General features: G+C 47.1%; 3 protein-coding genes across 5 annotated transcripts in view; 1 reads left to right on the top strand and 2 right to left on the bottom strand.

Annotated features, from left to right (window-relative positions):
- The window catches only part of BTK (Bruton tyrosine kinase), a 34,000-nt gene extending 24,593 nt beyond the window's left edge, over positions 1-9,407 (bottom strand). For 2 of the 3 annotated variants that reach the window (XM_056808743.1, XM_056808744.1), the window contains exon 1: positions 4,416-9,194. The gene's annotated coding sequence lies outside the window, so the exon portion shown is untranslated. Of the gene's footprint in view, positions 1-4,415; positions 9,195-9,275 lie in introns of those variants that run through there. The other variant, XM_056808742.1, reaches the window with a different exon arrangement.
- Positions 9,318-12,062, top strand: RPL36A (ribosomal protein L36a). Its single transcript, XM_056808745.1, has 5 exons — positions 9,318-9,410; positions 9,449-9,512; positions 10,453-10,520; positions 10,758-10,880; positions 11,305-12,062. The coding sequence occupies exons 1-5, from the start codon at positions 9,333-9,335 to the stop codon at positions 11,407-11,409; spliced, it is 438 nt and encodes a 145-aa protein (XP_056664723.1). The 5' UTR covers positions 9,318-9,332; the 3' UTR covers positions 11,410-12,062.
- Positions 12,063-12,361: 299 nt separating this feature from the next.
- GLA (galactosidase alpha) lies at positions 12,362-19,864 on the bottom strand. Its single transcript, XM_001374480.4, has 7 exons — positions 19,589-19,864; positions 17,691-17,865; positions 16,627-16,804; positions 15,737-15,828; positions 13,809-13,970; positions 13,259-13,456; positions 12,362-12,870 (listed from the first exon to the last, which is right to left on the bottom strand). The coding sequence occupies exons 1-7, from the start codon at positions 19,774-19,776 to the stop codon at positions 12,475-12,477; spliced, it is 1,389 nt and encodes a 462-aa protein (XP_001374517.2). The 5' UTR covers positions 19,777-19,864; the 3' UTR covers positions 12,362-12,474.
- Between the last annotated feature and the right edge of the window lie 1,384 nt (positions 19,865-21,248).

Raw genomic sequence — 21,248 nt, 5'->3', positions numbered from 1 at the left:
AAGAGCTGAAAGCTCCCCGAAGGCAGGACCTTTTTATTTTTTGTCTTTGTGGGATTGAATGAGGCCCAGAATTCTTCCTGCCTTTTCTTGCCTCTGTGGCCTTGTTTAGGCTTCATCTTGGAATGTCCTCCATCTTTCTCTTCACCTGTTCAATCATTTTCCCATCCCTGATAGCTCAATTCCCATCAAATGCCTCTTCCCCATGAAGCCTTTCAAGTCAGCAATGGCCTTCCTCCTCTCACACGTCATGGCACTTTGTTGTGCCTCTCTCCAGGTATTTCTAGGCTCAGGCTTTCAAGTGGAAAAGAACTGTAGAAAGCCAAGAGACCTTCTCACTTCCAGCTTACTGCTCTCTCCCTTTTGTTGAGTTGCCTCTGATCGCCCAAGGAGGAGTGCATTGTTAGCATTACCCGGTAGATGGCATTCTACTGAACTGGGGGGAGGGGGGGGGGCTCTTGGCTTGTAGAAGTGCTCTATCTTTCTGGGCTGCCATCTGTTGTTGTGGGTTGAATGTGCCATGCCTGGCACATCCTTCTCTCCACCACTCCACTGCACCACTTGTCTGGGTTTGTAGCCATTCTAACCTGCAGCTTGCCTGATGCTGAATTCTTTTCTGTCTGGAATTGTAGGCATCCGGGATCTGGGGTGGGGTGGGGGTGGCTAACCTACTAAACTATAGTCTACTTTGTTTCTGGAGGTATTCGTGCCATGTGAATCACTGCTAGGCCATTATAACTTAGTGTACTGGACACCTGGGAGGGCCTAGGCCAGGAGGAAGGGCTAGGTATGAAGAGTCTAGCCCCCCCCCCCTTTGAATGCCTGCTTGCCTTCCTGCCTTCTTTCTTCCTTCACTGCATTTTCAGCCTCACTGAAACTGAAAGCCCCATGGGGCCCAATGGGGTCTTGGTTCAGCATTCATTTGCATAACGGAGAGGCCTCCCCAGGACATGTCAGATTGGTTAGCTCTCTCCTGAAGCCTTTCCCTTAGGGATGACTCACTGAAAATCCTCATTCTCCAGCCTTCTCCCCTTCCCAGCTCAGAGCTAGGAAATAGTGTGGAGCTTGAGTTTCTGGGAACCACCCAAGGCCTGGCTTGTGGAGGCAGTGGGTCCCTTCCTGTTTGAGGTGCACTTCATTTTTGGAGGACGCCAAAGGAGCCCCACGTTCAATTGCCACTTGTGTTGGACTCTCAGTGACCCGATGATGGACCACTGTTGTGCACCAAGGACACTGGCTGAAGTGGTTTGCCACTTCTTTCTCCAGTCTATCCAGTGGATCCTTTTGATAGGCTATAAGAGGTTAAGTGACTTGCCCAGGGTCACATAGCTAAGAGGTCACATTTGAACTCAGGTCTTCCTGACTCCAGGCCCAGCGTTTTGAAACCCTGAGCAGCAGCTGCCTCATAAATTAGGCACCATAAAGCATTTCTAAACAAAGGAACAACACTGATAGGCTCGAAGACCCTGAAATAGGCCTTTGAAACATAAAAGAGAACCAACCCTTTTTAGGGAGTTCAAATGCTAAGAGCTTGGAGCAGCCAGAGAAAGGAGAGGGAGACAAAGCTATGTGCACTTGATGTAAAGAATCTGGCAACACAAAGCAGATCGCCCTCTCTAGGGGGGTTGAGCCTCCAGATAAAGCCATTTGGGATACAATGTTTTCCTTATTTGGTGGTTCAGCAAATCACCCACAACTTACAGGCTGAAGGGAGTTGTTTGGGGTGCGGAGAGGTAAAATTACTTGGCCAGGGTCATAGAGCCAGTGCTTGCTGAGGCAGGCCTTGGCTCCAAGTCTTCGTGCCTCTGATACCTGTCTACCCACCCCCTCCCCCAACACACGCCAATTATGCCACCAATGTCACTTCAGTAAACCTTGTAAGGAGTGCCCTGACCTCCCAGCACTTCTCCCCTCCCTTCATGTCTCTAGCACAGAAGAAAGCCATTTTCCAAGTTTCCGTTTGAACATTCTAACAACGCTCAGTTGTGATGCTCTAACAGCCCACTAAGCCATTTCCCACTTCCCACCACCTTCCAACGAAACCCCTGAAATTTCTTTGACCTGACCTCATGTCACCTATTTCACATGGCTTTCCTTTTGTCTTCCCAGAAACCCTGTGAAAGAGGAATTATTCTTATTTTACAGACAAGGAAACTGAGGTGTAGAGAGGCAAAGGGCTTTGGCCAGAGTCCCGTAGCATGTCATGGGTGGCAGCAGTGGAAGCCTCACCTGCAGGCACTGTGACAAAGCCAAAGCAAGGTCCCAGGCTTGTGCTATAGGTGCAAAGCATTGCCCAGGATGGAGGAGAGTCCTAGGGAGCCAGGTAGGTGCTCACTTCCTCCTTCTTCCCCTGCTCCTTCTGGCCAAGGGTCAGTGGGGGCCCGGGGAAATGAAGGCCCTGATGCCATTTGGCCCTGGGCCTATGCTTTTTTCTCCCTGCTTCTCCATTCACAGCCCTAGGGAGGAGCACCCATTTTCCATTCCCCTTCTTCCATGGTCACACTCCTTTTCCAGCCCCAGGAATGTGGCAGAGTACATCACCTTCAACCAGGATGACCTAGATTCAAGTTCCACCTCTCTTACATCCTTCCTCTTGCTAGGATGGCCTGGTGGGCAAGAACAAGGCATCAATGACAACCTTCTCTGCCTGCAGGGCACAAGGCTCAGGAGATAGCAGCCAGCTGCCACCCTTCAAGTAGGGTAGGCAGCACTGCCCTGAGGAATTCAGGGAGATTCTAACATGCTTTGGCAGCCCTGAGACCAGGCAGGGTTACCCTGGAGGGAGCTGGCTCTTCTCCTAATGATGGACCGCCCCCCCCCCAACGGATGTACATCCATAGAAATACACACATATATATAGTCCCGCCTGGATTTAGAGAGGAAGGGCTCTTAGCAGTCATTGAGTCCAGCCCTGTCATTTGACATGTCCATCATCAGGTATATGACAAGCAGCCCAGGAAGTCCATGGGAAAGGACTGCAGGGAGAAGCAGGCCATGGAGCAAAGAGAAACATGCACCCATAGGCAGGCCAAGTGCTTGCTGAGGCCTACAGAGGTGGAATACCCTGTGCACAGGGAGCCAGCTAGTGAGTGGCAGAAGCAACATTTGATCCCAGGCCTCTGACTCTCTGACTTCAAATCCACTGTACCCTGGTAGATTTAGGCCCCAACTAGGCTCAGCAGCAAGTCCTGAGTGGCACCAACTAAGCAATGCCCATCACGGCCAAGTGGAGGACAGAAGCAGGGGACAGGAAAGGGAGAAAGAAAGAGATGTTGAACATGAAGAAAGGAGTGGGAGAAGGAAAGAGGCACACACAAGGGGAGGAATGGAAGAGCGAGGGCTTCTAGTGATACCCACAGGGCCACCTAACAATTCTCCCAGTGACACAGGCTGCCTTTCCTTGATACAAAAAGATGGCTTCTTGTTTTTTAGTCAAATGTGAACCGTAGGCCAGCTCTGATTCTGTCCACTTCTGCCTAATCCGATATTGGAATGGCGTCTCATGAATAGCTTCATGGGACCGTAGGTCCTTCAGGATCCCTGATCTTCTAAGTGTGCCTTTACTCAGCTCCTTGTAGTCTCTCGATCATCCTAGGGTGTAACTTTTAGCAAATTCATAAAGACCTCAGGATTTCATGCTGGAAAGAACCAATAAAGATCCCCTTACAGAAGCATCTTATTTTACAAAGAGGTAAACTGAGATCCAGAGATGAAATAATGTGCCCACTATCTGGACCAGATGACTTCTTAAGTACCTTTCAGCTCTTAAATTCAGGGTCATACATTTAGACATGGACGTTGAACCAGATGCCTTTAGACTCCCCTTTCTGGAGGTTATCAAACAAAGACTGGAGAGCCACTTCCAGGGAATGTGGTGGTGGTGGTGGGGTGTTCTTTGGGGGCATTAGCTTCAGAACACTGACATTCTCTGATTCTTGGTCATGTCACACAGCAGTGGCAGGGCTGGGATTCACACCCCCGTCTTTTGCCTCTAAATCACCCCAGGATGCTGCTGCTTTCTAAAGTCCAGTGGAATATTAAAGCAACATCTGTAAAGGGGTCTCACCATGCCCAGAAGGACATTGTAGTGCACTCTCCAAACGTGCGAACGTCACGAATAAGAAGGTTTGACTTGTGACTGTGCTCAGGCTTTTCAGTTCAGTGACTAATTCTGGGGTTAGCTCCTCGTTGGTTCTTTCCTCTGCTTTCTTTAGTCCCTTAGCCCATGACATTTGTCCCTCCTGATCATCTCCAGCTAACTGCTTTTGACCCTCCCACACTCCCATCATCGACCCCCTCTGGCCCTCTCAGACCACAGCCATGTTTTTTCTTTGTCCTCCCATATGGCCCTGAGGGAGGAAGGTCCTCCCATCCCCATCCCTACTCGGTCATTCATTGTTGCTCCATTAACCACCTACCTCAGTCTTGACTTAATGCTGGCAGATTCCCAGATGCATTAAGCTGCCCAGACTTGGAAGGTGGGACTCGATCCGCATAGAGACTGGCACTGGAGACATATTCTTACAGTCCAGAGAGGAAGGACAGTGTGAGCAAACCCCACCCTTCCACAGCCACTCAGTTCCCCTTTTTTTGTTTCCTGACTTAAACCAATGTCTTTTTTTTCTCCCTTCTCAGAGGCATGGTATCTTATTTCCCCCTCCATCTGCTTGGAACCCCCAACACTGCCACCATGAGTCGGGCTCAGAAAAAGCCTTCTTCCATCCACTTTGATGTCACTGATCCTCAAGCCATATGGCCTAGCCCAGGCAGCCAGGCCATGAAGGTGGAGGCCAGCCTTAGCTTAAGGATTGCACACATGGGTAGGACAAGGAGCAGAAAGGGAGAGGAAAGAGAAATTCTTTTTGGAACCCTCTACATAGTCAACTCTTCACTACCATTGTCCAACAACATTTCTCTATCATAACGTTTCCACATCAAAACTGATGGCAAAGTTACATGTCCGCAGGAAACTTGAAAAAACAACTGACATGCTACAGTCAGAGCTATTAATGAAATGCAGAAATGGGGGGAATGGCAGGGAGAAGGAGAGACAAGTCAAGGCCTTGCTGAAGAAGAGTTGCCTTAATGGCCTTTGTTCTGGTGAGGTGAGGCTGAGGGCCCTGAAAGTTAAGACAACTGGATTGAAGCTAAAGCGAGGGGTGGGGCAAAGGGGACAGTTTCTCCATAGAACCCCAGTTTACAGAGAATGACAGAGCTAGAGATAGAAAGACTTCCTCTGTTGAGTCATTTTCTAAGAAAGAATTTTTTTTTTTTGCACTAAAGATAAAAATGTCAGAACCTGGGCCAAAATCCAAACTTGGGCCCTTCCCTATTTCCCAGGGATGGTGATGTTTCTCCATTTAAGATCCTTACTAGGAGGCCATCTCTTTAACTGTCTAGACTCTAATCCTGGAGAGCATATCTCCTCTGGGTTCTGCAGGAGGAAGGTATATCATTTCAAGCCTGGGGATTATGCCAATGGGCTCTGGAGCTGAGCCACATCTGCTGCCTCTGGCCTGCCAGTTTGACTCCTTAGAGGGAAAAAGAGGCGTCTTTCTTTGGTCATCCCAGGAAGCACATTTCTCCTCCAGATTCTCCCAGGAAATTCCATTTGTTTTGGCATGTGCTCTCTCAAGAACTGCAGCATTTGGGGCAGCAGATGGTGAAGGCCTCAAGCTTTGAGCATTGCACCAAAATGCTTGCCAAACATACTCTACCAGCATAAGCATACTCTTAGTAGCCTGCACTCAGTCTCTGGTCCTTGATGCAGAAGAATATCACAGGTTCCATTATTAAGATTATTTAAAGTGTTTAAAAGTCTTTTTTTTTAACCCTCACCTTCTATCTTAGTGTCAATTGTAAGACAGCAATTCTAAGCGCAGGGGCTGAACAGTTAGGGTTAAGTGACTTGCCCAGACCCACACAACTAGGAAGTATCTGAAGGCACATTTGTACCCAGGTCCTCTCGTCTCCAAGCCTTAAATGTCTTATTGATGCTTTTATTTACATTGCTGTCACCGTGCCTAAACAAAGCTCCCAACTCTCTCTTGCACATTGGAGCAAAATAAACAAACATCAGACCGTGTTTGACAACATATGTTTCATTTGACTCATAATCCACCACCTCTCTGCAAATAAGTTGTTATTCTGTGGTGTCTGACTCCCTGGAGCATGGGCTTTTCTTGGCAAGGATACTGGAGTGGTTTGCCATTTCCGTCTCCAGTGGATCTTTTTAGTCATTCTATCCACTAAGCCACAGCTGCCTCTGCAAAGAGATAGAAGTCTATTTCACTGGCTTCCAATCCTGCCTGAGACACTTACTAATCAGATGCTCCTTAGCAAGTCACTTCAGTTTCCTCTTCTCTACCTTCCAGGACTATTGTGAGGCTCAGAACAAGCAAACCTTAGTCCTCAGGAGCCAAGATCGGTCATTGCACTGGTCAGAGTTCTAGTATCTATTGACTGACTGACTGACTCTTGGGCCTGCCTTAGTTCTTGCCAAGTCTCTGAAGCCTTCATATGCCTGTCAAAATTCTCCAGACAATGAAGTTGTCCTAACTGGGTACATATTTTCTAAACGCCTTTTCATAGGCTAAGTATTGGCCTAGTTAATTCTCACATTTGCTCAAGGCAGGTGGATAAATAAGAATAAGTGACGTTTATATGGTGCTTTAAAGTTTGTAAAGAGTCATTGTAATTTTTGTGGTTTATTCTTTTCAGTTGTGTCCAATCAGCAAAGGTACAGGCAGGAGTGGTTTGCCATTTCTCCAGATTATTTTATAGATGAGGAAACTAAGGCAAACAGGGTTAAGTGACTTGTCCAGGGTCATATAGCTAGAACATCTGAGGCTGGATTTGAATTCAGGTCTTCCTGATTCCGAGCCTGGCACTCTATTCACTATGCTGCCTAGCTGCCCCCTCATTGTAGGGACCATAGTTATTATACTCATTTTATAGTTGGGGAAACTGGCCACATAGCCAGTAAACAGCAGAAGAATTCCCAAGTCCTAGTCTTGTACTCTATTCACTGGGACAGGCTGCCTCTCAAATACTATCATTCTAGATTGTGACACACCCACTGTTATGGAGAGCTCCACACTTGCGTCCCTTGATCCTGCAGTGTCAAACCCTATAAGCAAAACACTTATCTCAGCAATGATGCATCTGATCAGATAGAGGTTTGGAGAAGTTTGCATTTTAATGTTTAGTTCCAAGGCCCAGAGTAGTAGATGGATTCCTTCCATGGTCTGGGTTTTCCAGGCATGTTGACAGAGAAGTTTTTGCCTTTTGTACTGTTCGATTCAAAACATGTTTTCCTTGAACCAGCCACAACATGAGAGCAGAAACTCAATGGAAGCCAAGGGTGCACGTCTGGCTCCCAGAAATATTTTCTTGGTTTGGCCTTTGGCTTTACCCGGAGATTGGGGGGTGGGAGAGGTAGAAGGTGACTGACTGTCTCTGGGATGATGTGATTTTTGGCTCAGAGATGATCCACAATTTCAGAGACCTTCAAGTACAAGCAGTTTCATACATTCTGGTATTTAGCCAAAAGGCTATGAAGGAATGAAATGGGTATGACTGTCACAGGGGTTGCTATTATCCTTTCAATATTTCAGCAAGTGACCTGACTTGTTTATCTTCTTGTGGCCTTCAGATCTTTCTGTACTGGACCGTGGAGGCGGAGGGCCACTCCTTGTGGGGCCCGTAATCTGCAGTCCCAGGGAACATAGGATTTAGTGCTGGGACTGACCTGGGTAATCATATAATTTGACCCCTTCATTTTACCGATAGAGAAACTGAGGTCTAGAGGTGATTCACCCAAGGTCATGGAAGCAGTAAGTGGGTTGTTGTTGTTTCAAGCTGCACAAAGTCATCAGCCTCTCTCTTCCAGAGTCATCAAAGTCCAATAGCAAGACAAAATTCAGGATGACAGGCGATGGCCCAAGATGCAGTGGATGTCTTTGGTGTCTTTGATGTCTGACCAAGCTCTTAAATGCTACACAGCTCCTGCTTCAGCCTCATTTTGACCACTTTCATGGCCATGGAAGAAATTGTTCATATCCGCCCCTTCCGCTAGGGAATGTCTTCACATGCTTGGGGTAGACGTCCCCTTAATTCACCAATGGGTTTGAGGCCTGTCGGTTACCCTTAATCTGGTTTAGCCATCTGCCAAGATGGTTTTACCAAGATAAAACCACTGCAGATGCTGTAGCTTCTTGGAGCCCAGAAAAGGGTTTGGCAAGCACTCATACCCAAGGCATGATCCCGAGGCCTCTGACTTCATATACTCATTGCCCAAAGTGCTCAGATATTCACTCATTTGGTTTGGCTCAACATGGCATTTTGCACTTAAGAACAATTCATAAATAGTAATCATCCCCTACCCCACTGGAAAGAAAACTGGAATTGGAGTCTAAGTTCAACTCCTAAGTCTGCAACTTCCTGTTTGGGTGGCCTTGGGCAAGTGTTTTTTGACCTCTCTGGGTCTCAGATTCCTTTTCTGTAGAGTTTTGACTGGATGACCTCTAGGGCCCCTTCCAGCTCTACATGTAGCCCCCATGCCTCAATGGATCTTGATACATCATCATGCCAAGGATAGGCCTCTGTTAAACCCTGACAAGCCCCAGTAAAGTGGAAAGGCCTTGAGTGAGGGATAAACAATGTATGTTACAGTAGCAATGATAATTTGCTGGAAGGGTAGCTAGGTGACTCTCAGAATAATACAGTTTGGGGCCTGGAGTCAGGAAGTCCTGAGTTCAAATCCAGCCTCAGGTACTTCCTAGCTGTGTAAATCTGGGCTTAACTCAAGTTTCCTCATGTGTCAGCTGAACTGGAGAAGGAAATGGCAAACCACTTCAATACTTTTACCAAAGGGGCAAGAAGACCCTTAAACTATGGTTTGAGGCACAGGTTTCCTTGGCAAGGAGTTTTGAAGTAGTATCCTCCACTGTAAAAGAAGGGATGTCCCAGGCCCTGGGTTCAGATTCCAGGCCTGCCCTTTCTCTGTGACTTTGGCTTTTCTTTTTCTGAGTCTCAGATCACTCACCTGTCATAGGAAGGAGTTGATCTTAGGTTTGGAGCTGGGAGGGCCCTTAGAGAAGTCATACAAAAGCATCATTTCCTAGGTATCTTGTCTTAGCTAAACGAGGTAAAAACCTTGGTCCAGAGAGTTCAGGGTCAGGGTAGGGGAATGGGGAGTGGGGACTAGGGAGGAGGGGGGGGGGGAAGGGGCGGGGTCGATAGAAGGGGCGGGGTCAAGGGGGAGGGGCCACGCCTACCCGGCTGTGTGGGAGAGGCGGGCCTTCTCGTGCAGCTCCTCCCTCTGACGTCAGGGCATGCGCATGAGCCTCCTCCTCTTTCCAGCTTCAGTCTTCTGCTGTCATCCTTCGAAGGCGGTCGTCCTTTTCAGCTCGTCGTCGTCCTCGGCCGAGCGCTCTCTTATGAGCGCTCGGCCGAGGGACCCCAGCGGCCTGGACATCGGAGAAGCCCAGTTGGAAGCTTAGTGCTACCCTTCGGTGAGTCCCCAGCCCACTCTGCCCCGCACAGCTCCACCACCCTTTGTTTGCTGCCCGCCTTTGTCTCTTCGCCTGTCATGGCGCACTGCGCAATGCAGAATCGCAGTGTCGGCCTTCGGCCGCTAGAGGGCGCACAGCGCAAGTCCCGACTGGCCTCGTCTTCAGGGCGTCTCCCATAAGGCTCCGCGGCTCCCAGTCTTTATTTTTCTGCTTGTGTTTCCGGCCACGTTGACGTTGCCACAGCCCTGGTGGACACCTGGGACGCGCGAATCGGGCTTAATCCGACCTCCCGGGCATCAGCCCGGACCTCTGCTGGGCTTTGGCGGCCCAACAGAGCTCTGCTCACTGGGATAGCCCATCCTTACCCGGGAGTGCTCGAAGATGACCTCGCCCAGGCTCCATCTTGGAGTGGGCGAGAACAAAGAAAACATGGCGTCCCTCAGGGGTGGGGGCGGAAGGCCGGTGAGGTGTGGCCGCAGCCGAGTCCGAGGGGAGGTGGGTGGGGCGGGAGGCGGAGAAAGGGGCGGTGGCACAGAGGGCCAAATTCTGGCCACTAGTGGGCGCTCCTCTACGGCGCTCGTGTGGTCCAGGATGCTTTCGGCCATGCCCTCCTCTTCATGCACTTTTATCAGCTGAACATCCCCAAATTCCTCAAGACTTTCTGCAGAAAGCGTGGCAAGCACCAGCCTCACAGAGTGACACAGTACAGGAGAGGCAGAGATCGTCCTTTTGCGCAGGGTGAGAGCAACGAGCGACAGTTACTGGGACCCTCCTGCTTGGTAGCCAGAAATGCGTTAGATACTGATGTTATTGCTTAAAAAGCAGCTTAGGAAAGAAAAAAGTTACCCGAATCATTGTTCATCCCCCTTGACACTTTTCCCCATCTCTCGTGACTTGGCAATATGGACATCCTTGTTGAGTACATTTTCTTTGCTTCTAGAGAGAAGGCTCTATGACAGGAAGCAGAGTGGCTATGGTGGTCAGACCAAACCAATTTTCAGGAAAAAGGTGAGTAACAGGGCAGGCCTTCCTGCTAAGGGAGAAGGGAATCCCTCCTTCATGTATCTCAGACACCTAACTGATTTTGGCCTAATCTTGGAGCCGTCTGCCCCTTTCTGGCCAAGCTTCTGCTTCAAGTAGTGCTCCTGACATCATGGTGTATAGGTCAGCTTTTTGGTGGGAGCTCGGTTTCGTTCCAGTTTGATTTGTGCTAAAAAAGTGTCCCAATTTAATTTTTGTTTCCAGGCAGAGACCACAAAAAGGGTTGTACTGAGGCTTGAATGTTTGGGACCCAGCTGCAGGACAAAAAGGATGCTTGCCATTAAGAGGTGTAAGCGTTTTGAACTGGGAAGAAGTAAGAAGAGAAAGGTATTTAAGCTGTCCTCTCTGTGTTCCTCAAACATGCAGCCTTATTTGGGGAGAGAAGCTATGTGTTAATTTGCAAAAACCTGGCCTTTGGGGAATTATCTGTTACCCTTGTCAGGTGAAGGATTCATCTTGTTGGTTTATTAAAAAGTGGAAGTTTTAAAATGCAATGTCCAGCACCCTGGAGACCTGAGTTCAAATGCTGAAGAACACTTAATAGTGGTGCTGACAGGCACATTGCCCATCTCCCTCAAGTAAACTTCCCGGGATTCAGCAGGACTCTCCTTGGTGTCTGGCCTAGGCCTATAAAAGGCTTTTCCCAGACTTTCCAAAACAATGGGATTTCAGGAGGAGTTCCTGCTACCTTTGGGGCATCAGCAGTATTCTCAAGTCATATACTAATTACTTTCCTCTTGTTCTGTTACAGGGCCAAGTGATCCAGTTTCACTGTTTTCGTCTTGATAGAAAAAACCATTCCATTCCATCCCTTGGTTTTGTATTTTCTGTCTTGGAAAGGAAGAGGCTTGAGTAAAACCAAGTCTCATACGACATGAAGCTTTTCCCATGTAGGAAAGGTTCTTGAAGATGTGGCTGAATGTTGTAACTTTTATCATCTACTTAAGGAAATGTACCTGTCATTGAGAGATAGCCCAGCTGGACATTTCTAGGGGGCCTTGGCTATTAGTACTATGACTAAAACCAGTGACAGCCTAGGTTCCCAGGCAAATTGGGGTTGGGGAATTGGGGATAAAGAGTAGTAAGGATAGGAATAAGTAGCCCCTATTTTAAAGCAATCCAATTCACCTACAGAGGTTGCCCTTCCCATTTGAAAAATATCTGGAGAATTAATAGTGACAGAAACATCTTATCAAATGAAAAGTTCTTCAGTTAATCCTCTATAGAGAACTAATTGAGTCATTGAGTGGGTAGCCTCCAAATTGAAAACCAGTAGCAATTTTGTTTAGGGGTGGATGGGAATGACAACTGGGCAAGACTTGAAATAGCAAAGAATGGAGTAATTGTTCCTTTGTTTTACATTGTTTTTTGTACTACATAAACCCATGTTAGGCTTTAAGCCCTCTCAAGGGCAGAATGTTTGTCTGTGTCAATCTTTGTATCTTGGCACAGTGCCCGCACTGTGCCTTTCACACTAAAGGTGCTTAATAAATGTTGAGTCTTCCTAAAGGTGTTTGCCAGACTCTTATTGAGGGGGAGGGAGACACATGACCTTGTGGACTACACTGATTTTATTTAGCCCATTTAGCTTTCCCTTTCCAGAAAAAAAAAAGTTTATGTCCTAGTCATCCTTAGAAATAAGAGCATTCGCCCCGGTACTTCTGACAGTTCCCCCAGGGTAGTGGTTAGAAGTAACAGGTTTAGACCTTAGAACTGGGACACTGCTCTTCATTTCTGTTAGGGAGTGTGGCAGGATTAATTAGATGACATTACAAAGTAAGAGCATTAATTAAATAAGGAACCACTGATTAAAGAAATAGTTTAATTCCTAGCAGCAGACAAAAGGGATCCATACTTGATTGTGTTGCCAAAAAGGTACAAATCCAGAGCACATGCACTTAGAACATTTACAAATTATAAATTATAAGGTATCTAAGACAGTCACAGAAATGATGTCATCAGAGGTAGCATTGTTGTAGTAGTCATAATAGTCATAGGTGCTGTTACTGGAAACAAGATCATCTGGGGAGGTATGGCTGGAATATTCCTGTTGCTGATAAGTCTGGAGCTTCAACAAGACAGTGCCTGTGGGGTTCACCCGAACCTTCAACTGAGAAATCCATGTATAAAGTCCCAGATCTTCTTTAACTGGGAGGATCTGGGTGATATAGCAAGCAGGGGAACACCCTAGTCCGTGGCCCAGGGCAGAAGTGGAAAAGGCGTAATTCTGAGGACCTCCTATCTCTTTCTGGTTTAGCACAGCCACGGCCCAGGCTAAATTTGATAGGGGTCGTTCCCACACTTCGAAGTCCTTGTCCTAGAAGACCAAGAGAGTTTCAGCATTAGTAACAGTTCCTCATAGCCATAACCAGAGGAACTGAAGCAGCAGCCTTCTCAAAATCAGGCCAGGTGAACAGCCACCATTTCTAGCTCCAAAGCTGTCCAAACAAATCTGCCAGGCCATTAATTTGGGATGCTGCTGCTATTAAATATATAGCAGAGAAGTTGCAAAGAAAAAAGGCATTTTCAAGGGTAGGGCACAAGTTTAGAGCCTTTGCTCCTATCGAATGTATACCGAGTATCTGGAAAATGAGTGGGTTTCTCATTTTGGGACCACCTTAGAAAAGGGGCTGCACAAGTACCCATCCTGAAATTCTCTTGGTCCCATTTTCTCCAATGAGCCACTACCTGCTATGTATACATACCTTCCTGAGCTGGTAGCCCTGCTTGCCCAAAGGATCCTGGTTGATTGCAATGACATCTTTGTTCTGGAGCAGGTTCTTGGATTGGGGGCTAATGTGGCGTAAGTCATTAGACATGAAGAGTGGAGCTGCCATGATAGCCCACAGTGCCATCTGAGTCACTTGTTGATCCCAGCTGAGTCCAAAGTTGCCAATCACTAGCTGTGTGTGTATATATAGATATAAGTTTTAGAAATAAATAAGTTAGCAAAGCCATGTCTGATTCTTAGTGAGACTGATAGACTGAGATTCAAGACTCCAGCACTAAGAAGTGAAGCTGTATGCCTGCCTCTCACATCCCAAGAGATGTGACTAAAGCACTTTGTAAACCTTATAAGGGATGCTTTATGACTCAGTTATGCTCAAAGGGCTCCATCTGGTGACTTAGGGACATTTAATGACTCCATTTAGTGACTCCTCAGGTCCCAAAAAGGCCCTGTCATGATTTGGCCAATCTTGGCTGTCTGACCAGCTTCTCCTAGTGGCCTCACCTAACAAAGACTTGGGTTCTTACCATGTCAGGATCATTCCAGCCCCCTGGTCCAGCAGCAGGAACGAGGCTCTCCTGTTTAGATGCAGTCCAGGCCAAAATAGTCTTCACACTATTCCAAGAGTCAAAGATATCGCCATAGTTCCTCCAGTGATTGCAATACTGCCGGATTTCTGTGTAATTGGGCTACAAATTGAGATCCAAACGACTTAATGAATGATTCTTGAGTGCAAAGTATGATGGGGGGGGGGGGGGGGGGGGAAGAGTCCAGGAGAGTGGAAAAGGCAGTAATCCCAGCCCTTACAATAGCACACTAATTTGAGCTTTCCCCATTCCAGTTAACACATGGCTACCCTGTGCCAGGAGAATTCAGCCTTTTGCTCTCAATAGTTCCTACCATCACAATGGCCAAGCCAGGATACCAAGTCTAGACTAAGATCGCACTCAATGCAACTGACTGCCCATTGGTGGACAAAAAGCTCATTTTATTATTTTTTATTTTATTTAATTTGTATTTTATTATCCAAAGGTAACAAATAATAAATAAATATTACATTTTGGATTGTTCCAGTGTTTCACTGTCTGTGTACATTGTTCTCCTAGTTCTGCTCATTTCATTCGGCATCAATTCATGGAGGTTCTCCCAGTTCATGTAAAAATCCTCCATTTCACCATTCCTTATAGCACAATAGTATTCCATCACCAACAGATACCACAATTTGTTCAGCCATTCTCTAATCGAGGGACACTCCTCGTTTTCCAATTTTTGGCTACCACAAAGAGCGCAGCTATGAATATTTTTGTTCAAGGCTAATAGATTTTAAATAAGAGGCAGAGGAATATCTAGGAACTGACAACAAGAGTTGGGTAGTTCCCATTTGTGCTGTGAGCAGCACTCACTACGTGGGGAAGGGTGAGTGAGGTCGGTCTAGGAGCAGGTCTATCAGAAGAGTCAAGCTTTAAGTAGTGAATGCTGGAGGGGATGTGGCAAAATGGGGACACTAATTCATTGCTGGTGGAGTTGTGAATTGATCCAGCCATTCTGGAGGGCAATTTGGAACTATGCCCAAAGGGCGATAAAAGACTGTCTGCCCTTTGACCCAGCCATAGCACTGCTGGGTTTGTACCCCAAAGAGATAATAAGGAAAAAGACTTGTACAAGAATATTCATAGCTGCGCTCTTTGTGGTGGCCAAAAACTGGAAAACGAGGGGATGCCCTTCAATTGGGGAATGGCTGAACAAATTGTGGTATATGTTGGTGATGGAATACTATTGTGCTAAAAGGAATAATAAAGTGGAGGAATTCCATGGAGACTGGAACAACCTCCAGGAAGTGATGCAGAGCGAAAGGAGCAGAACCAGGAAAACATTGTTCACAGAGACTGATACACTGTGGCACAATCAAATGTAATGGACTTCTCCATTAGTCTCAATGCAATGTCCCTGAACAATCTGCAGGGATCTAAAAAACACTATCCACAAGCAGAGGATAAACTGTGGGAGTAAAAATACTGATGAAAAGCAACTGCTTGACTACAGGGGTGGAGGGGACATGTCTGAGGAGAAACTCTAAATGAACACTCTAATGCAAACACGAACAACACGGAAATGGGTTTGAATCAAGAACAGAGGTGATACCCAGTGGAATTGCATGTCGGCTGTGGGAGAGGTGGAGGGAGGGGGGGAGGGGAGAAAAGAAAATGATCTTTGTTTCCAATGAATAATGTTTGGAAATGACCAAATAAAAATTAAAAAATAAATTAATTGAATTTAAAAAAAAAAAAGAAGAGTCAAGTTTTCTGCCAGGACAAGGCCTAGGATCTTAGCAGAAATGAGCAGTCTAAGAGTAGAGATACTACTACTGGTCAAGCTGGGCTACCAGAATTTGGAGGGAGACCTGACTTCATGATAATTCTGGAAGGCTTCTGAGACTACTGGTATGCTGGCTTACCTCCTGGAAGGGTCTTAAATACAGAGGCCACTCACAGGAATACAGGATGCTTCTGCCAGTTTTGTTGAGGGCAGAGGACATGGACTTATAGCCTGTAAAAGAAAAGAATGGGGGAAAAGCCAGGAAGGGCCATTTTCAACTCGTATGCACTCCTTATGTGGTGATAGTTTAAGTTCTCAAACAAAACTGGCTCTCTAAAGGGTCCGTGGTTTGGTTTTGGACCACCAGCAAGCAGAGGCAGAACTTTGCTTATTTCTAAATAGTCTCTCCTAGCCTGACTGGCAGTGGAAATTAAGGTAGAAAGTAAGGCATAATGTTAACATTGACAGACACTAGCATTTATATAACTTTATGCTTTAATTGTCACAGCAGCCCTAGGAGGTGCCGTTGTTCAGCCATGCCAGACTCTTTGTGACCCCAATGGGGGTTTTCTCAGCACCTCAAGTAATTCTTAGTCGGGGTTCCAGTTCCCCCAAACTAAAGTAAATCCACAAAGGCCTATTCCTCTCTACCTCCACAACCCCTCCAAAAAAGCTGCTAACAAAATAAAAATGGCTGAATACTAGCCACTGCTCTTCCCTACTGTTTTCAGCACTTTCTTCCCCTGTGGGAATGGGAAATACTGAGTTTAAATTAAAGTTTGCTATTATTTCATAAAACAAGATTTTTGACCACCAGAGCAGATCCAAGCTTGGGGAGGTCCAGGGTATTTGACTGGAGAGTAGGTGCTCAGCAAGAGATTTGCTGAATGAAGGAGAGACTCGGATATGAAGAATAAAAATAAGAGCTGAGCTGGGGGTGGGGGGTACTTGAGGCTATGAATATTCCTGATCTCTCTTGGTCTAAAGAAATGTGACTCCAGTGGAATCACCAGTGGAGTTGGAGCATACCTTCTACCAAACTTTCTACATCTTTAAAGTTACATCCATCAAATTTGAGCAGGTCCACTCCCCAGTCAGCGAAGGTTTGGGCATCGATATCGTAGTAGCCAAAGCTGCCCGGGTATCCAGCACAGGTAAGAGTTCCCACATCTTGATAAATGCCTAACTTCAGCCCCCTGGAGTGTACCTGGAGGAGACAAACACATACATGCACACAGCATTGAAAGCAGTGAAGGACCAGAATAAACAGGGCCCTGTGCCTAAGTGTAGTAGAAATAACCCAACCATGGCATCCTCTACCCTTTCCCCTTCCTCTTGGTTCCACCCTTCAATGTGGCCTGCAACATTCCTCAGTATGGATGGCTGAATCAGAGCCAAAAGTAATTGGAAAATATTCAACAAAACAAATAAAAAATACAATAAAACATAGATAATGTTAATCCGTGGTTTTCTAAGTCAACTTAAGGTCATAAAGTTTATGGGTACAGTTTAAGGCCCCCCATCCATTTCTTCTTGAGTTTGTGACTTCCCTCCTCTAATGTACCTTAGCTGAGTTGTGGGCTTTGTCGTGAAACCAAAATTATTGATTGTGAAGCTAGGTTAATGGCCTACAGGAGAAAACCACTAAGGAGTTTATCTTCGGAGTTACAAGCAAGCCATCATAGCTATGCCTATGAGGTAGGAGAAAAATGTCCTGGAGATGAAACTCTGCAAGGGTATATCCCCAAGAACTACAATCAGAAATGTTCCAGGGTCCTTTGTCAGCAAAGGCCAGCTTTTCCAAGATGGGAGTGTAAAAAATAGACTCGAATACAGGACTATTGTCAAACTGCCATCATCTGAAGGAATGAGGAGTGTGTCAGATGGATGAACCATTTCCTCCAGTCAGATTACAGCAGCATGCCCATTTTCTGGGTATTGCACAGTGTCACAAGAGCTATTTTGCAACATACATACATGTGTATATACATTTAAACAAAGAAACATACATACACACGTCTCTGAATGATTATATACGGGTACATACAATACATGTCCCTGAATGGGACAGAGAGGCTTCTCTGTGAACTCACATAATCTGCCAAATGCCGGATTCCACTAGGGAAGCGTTTGGGGTCTGCCTGGAGGGAGCCATTCTTATTTCGTTTGGAGGCCAACCAACAGTCATCAATGCAGACGTACTCATAGCCCGCATCCTTCCAGCCTTCTGATACCATGATGTCGGCCATCTGCATAAAAAGTCCTTCACTGAGAGAAAAATCAGAGTCACCATGATGACCATCAGAGAGGGTTTCTGGCTTTTCTTCCCCCTTTCAAGAATAGAAAGGCCAACATCAAACAAGGAGTTTAATTCAGACTAGGATAGTCTTATTTAGGGTCACAATGACTAGAACCCGAAGACACTGCTGCCCTGTGTCATAACCAATAATCTATGAACTGCCTGTAAGAGGTGCCCTAGGACAGCCGCCTCTGGAAGTTGGATTTCCAAAAAGCAGGGATCTCACTCCCTTGGTGAGCAAAATACAGACTCATTTATTTGTGGTATTAACCCCCCCCCCAAAGAAGAGCTACATTTGCATCATTTCTTAGGGTTTGCGAAGCACTTAATATACATCATGTTGATTAACTCTCAACAACCCCATGAGTAAGTAACAGAGGTAGTATTATCTCCATTTTACAGAAGTAGAAACTGAGGCCAAGAAAAGTGAAATGACTTATCTATGGTATTACAGCAGAAGGGGGATTGAACCTGGGTCTTCCAGGCTCCCAAAGCAATCTGATATTCACCAGGCCAGGCTGTTTCTCACACAATCTGTGGCACTGCCCCTTATGAGCTATTTAATTATTTATTTCTCCAGCACTGGCTGTGGGGGGCAGCTGGGTAGCTCAGTGGATTGAGTCAGGCCTAGAGAAGGGAGGTCCTGGGTTCAAATCTAGTCTCAGATACTTCCTCACTGTGTGACCCTGGGCAAGTCACTTAAGCCCCATTGCCTAGCCCTTACCACTCTTCTGCCATGGAACCAATCCACAGTATAGACTCCAAGAGGGAAGGTGAGGGTTTAAAATAAATAAACTATGAAACAAAGGCTGGACATTACAGGATGCTAGAGCTGGAAATGACATCTGAGGTCATATAGTCCAACCCCCTCCCTCATTTGTTAATGCCTGCACTAGGATTTGGAATCAAAGACAAAAATGACCCAACATAGCCTCAAGAGCAGCTTATATTTTACTGGAGGGAAGCAACACGTTATGTAATGATTGGGTCATCAATTTAGAGCTGGCTGGGCCCTTGGAGCTCCAACTCTGACTCAAATGCCTCATTTTACAGATGTAGAAACTGAGGACTAGAAAGGTTAAGTGACTTGTCCAAGGTCACACTGGTAATCAGAGGCACTCCACTGTCCAGATAAAGAAGTACAAAGTATCTACAGACTTCCCGTAGGAGCGGGGCTTTGAAGGAGGCTAGGGATTCCGTGAACGGGCTGTGCAAGCAATGACCTTGGAGGCACATAGAGAACAAAGGTTTTAAATCCCCGACCAAGGAGGAGTTGGGCTTTGACTTGGCGCTCCTTCGGCAGGGACGGACTTTTAGGATGGGAAAGGAAGAGATCACTGCGGCCGTCCAGACAAGAGGGGAAGGCAGAATCGACAGGGCTGGGCGGATGGCCGGATGCGGTCGGTGAGGGCAGAGGGGCGACTCCTAAACTCCTCGGTCTAAGAAGCTGGGCCCTAGCGGGGTTCCCTGGGGCAACAGGGAAGTGAGAGAGAAAGCCCTTTTGTTTTCTTTAGGGGCTTTTTGGGGGGGAGGAAGGGGAGGGAGCTGGAGGTTCTAAAACAGGAAACAGCTTGAAGTGTCCTTTTCCCCTGGCAAGCGCTCGAAGTGGGACCTCTAGGTCTATGCCATTGGCTCAGATGATCCCGGAGCCCCTCCGAGCTCCGGGCCGACGGGAAGGGCCCCGCCTATTACCTAATGCAGTTCTCCGGATCCTCGATGCAGTCCACGTTGCACGTGAAGCGCTCCCAGTGCAGCCAGCCCATGGTCGGGGTCAAGGCCAGCCCGTTGTCCAGGGCAGTGGCCCAGGGCCCGCCCAGCAGAACCAGGGCCAGAGCCGCGAAGGCAAACATCGGGCCCCGCTCCTGCCCCGGATGGTCCATCTTCCAACAGCCACGGACCCCAAGCTCAAACTCCGCGGTCCTCAGTCTTCTTCCCACAATCCCGGCTCACCGGGTTAAAGGAAGAGGAGGACCAATGAGCGCTCAAAACTCGGGGCAGGGGGGGGGGCTAGCCAATCACCAGCCACTCCGGGGGTGGTTACCGGAGACAAAACTCCCGGCCCTGGGGGTCATGTGGCTGAGCGAGAGTGTTCACGTGATGAGGCTTCATGTGACGGGAAGCGAGTGAGTTCTGGGCTCTTATCGCGAGTTATCTCGGTAAGCCCCGGAGCCCCAAGATGGTCGCGGCACGGGGAGCCGCCCCCCTCCCAGTATTGCATTGTTGGTGGTGGTGTTAACCATTTCCCAGTCACCTCTTTTTCAGTTCACTAATGTTTATTTGCAGTGCCCAAGCCCTCTCTCCGCCCCACCCTAGCGCTCAGAGAAGGTAAGAAGTCCTGGACCGCACGTCTGCCCGGAGAGCTCCCATTGGCTGGGGCCTGGCTTGACCTCCTCTAGGGCAGCTCTTCTTTTCTTTTGTTAGTTCCATACTTGTTCTTCCAGTAGAATGAGAGACTGCCTTTGCTGGGGCTCCCTATATGATTTTTATTATTTATTTCATTCTTTCTGGCTTAGTAACAACTCCAAGACAGGAACCATCTGAGGTTTGATTTGAACCCAAGACCTTCAGGCTCCCGGCCTGGTTCTCAATCCACTGTGCTATCTACCTGTCACCATCAAATTCTTTTTTTCCCAAGCCCTTACCTTCAGGTTTGGAAAGCAGAAGAGTAGTAAGGGCTAGGCAATTGGGGGTAAGTGAGTAGCCCAGACTCAACCAACTAGTTAAGTGTCTGATACCTGACTTGAACCCAGGACCTCCAGCCTCCAGTGAGCCACTTACCCCCTTTTAATATTTTATTGATGCACTTTTTTTTCATCTTTCTGTGCTTCCCACCCTCCTACTCCCCAATTTGTCTCCCTCTTGGACCTCCTCCTTATCTTGTCTTCTCTCCATATCTGACAGCTCCTGGCCCCAGGACAAACACCGCAGGAAAAATACCTCTGAGGAAGCTTCTATTAAAAAGACTGGGGGGGGCGGAGGGAGAAGGGGGCAGCTGGGTAGCTCAGTGAATTGAGAGCCAGGCCTAGAGATGGGAGGTCCTGGGTTCAAATCTGGCCTCAGACACTTCCCAGCTGTGTGACCCTGGGCAAGTCACTTGACCCCCATTGGCTAGCCCTTACTACTCTTCTGCCTTGGAGCCAATACACAGTATTGACTCAAGACGGAAGGTAAGGGTTTAAAAAAAAAAAAGACTGCGAACCCCATAGTGATGATTCCTATTTTCTGACTGTGCATACATTTTCCTTTTGGAAGTTGATTTGCACTTGCCATCTGAACCTCAGTTAACCTCTCTGCAAAGTGTGGGCTCAAATGGGCACATACATTAATTAAGCTTATAAATCTTTAAAGCTGA

The sequence above is a fragment of the Monodelphis domestica genome, chromosome X (genome assembly GCF_027887165.1).
Source record: "Monodelphis domestica isolate mMonDom1 chromosome X, mMonDom1.pri, whole genome shotgun sequence".
Classification (NCBI taxonomy): domain Eukaryota; kingdom Metazoa; phylum Chordata; class Mammalia; order Didelphimorphia; family Didelphidae; genus Monodelphis; species Monodelphis domestica.
Note: the sequence above shows the minus strand (reverse complement) of the source record. Positions and strands in the feature narration are given on the sequence as shown.

What these genes read in the sequence shown, in the direction of transcription:
- RPL36A (XM_056808745.1), top strand. Translation starts at nt 9,333, where the DNA reads ATGCGCATGAGCCTCCTCCTCTTTCCAGCTTCAGTCTTCTGCTGTCAT. An exon ending in AAGCTTAGTGCTACCCTTCG is followed by an intron (nt 9,513 to 10,452) that starts GTGAGTCCCCAG and finishes CTTTGCTTCTAG; the next exon opens with AGAGAAGGCTCTATGACAGG. An exon ending in AACCAATTTTCAGGAAAAAG is followed by an intron (nt 10,521 to 10,757) that starts GTGAGTAACAGG and finishes TTTTGTTTCCAG; the next exon opens with GCAGAGACCACAAAAAGGGT.
- GLA (XM_001374480.4), bottom strand. Translation starts at nt 19,776, where the DNA reads ATGGACCATCCGGGGCAGGAGCGGGGCCCGATGTTTGCCTTCGCGGCT. An exon ending in TCCGGCATTTGGCAGATTAT is followed by an intron (nt 16,805 to 17,690) that starts GTGAGTTCACAG and finishes TGTCTCCTCCAG; the next exon opens with GTACACTCCAGGGGGCTGAA. An exon ending in AGGGCTACCAGCTCAGGAAG is followed by an intron (nt 12,871 to 13,258) that starts GTATGTATACAT and finishes TTGGTCTTCTAG; the next exon opens with GACAAGGACTTCGAAGTGTG.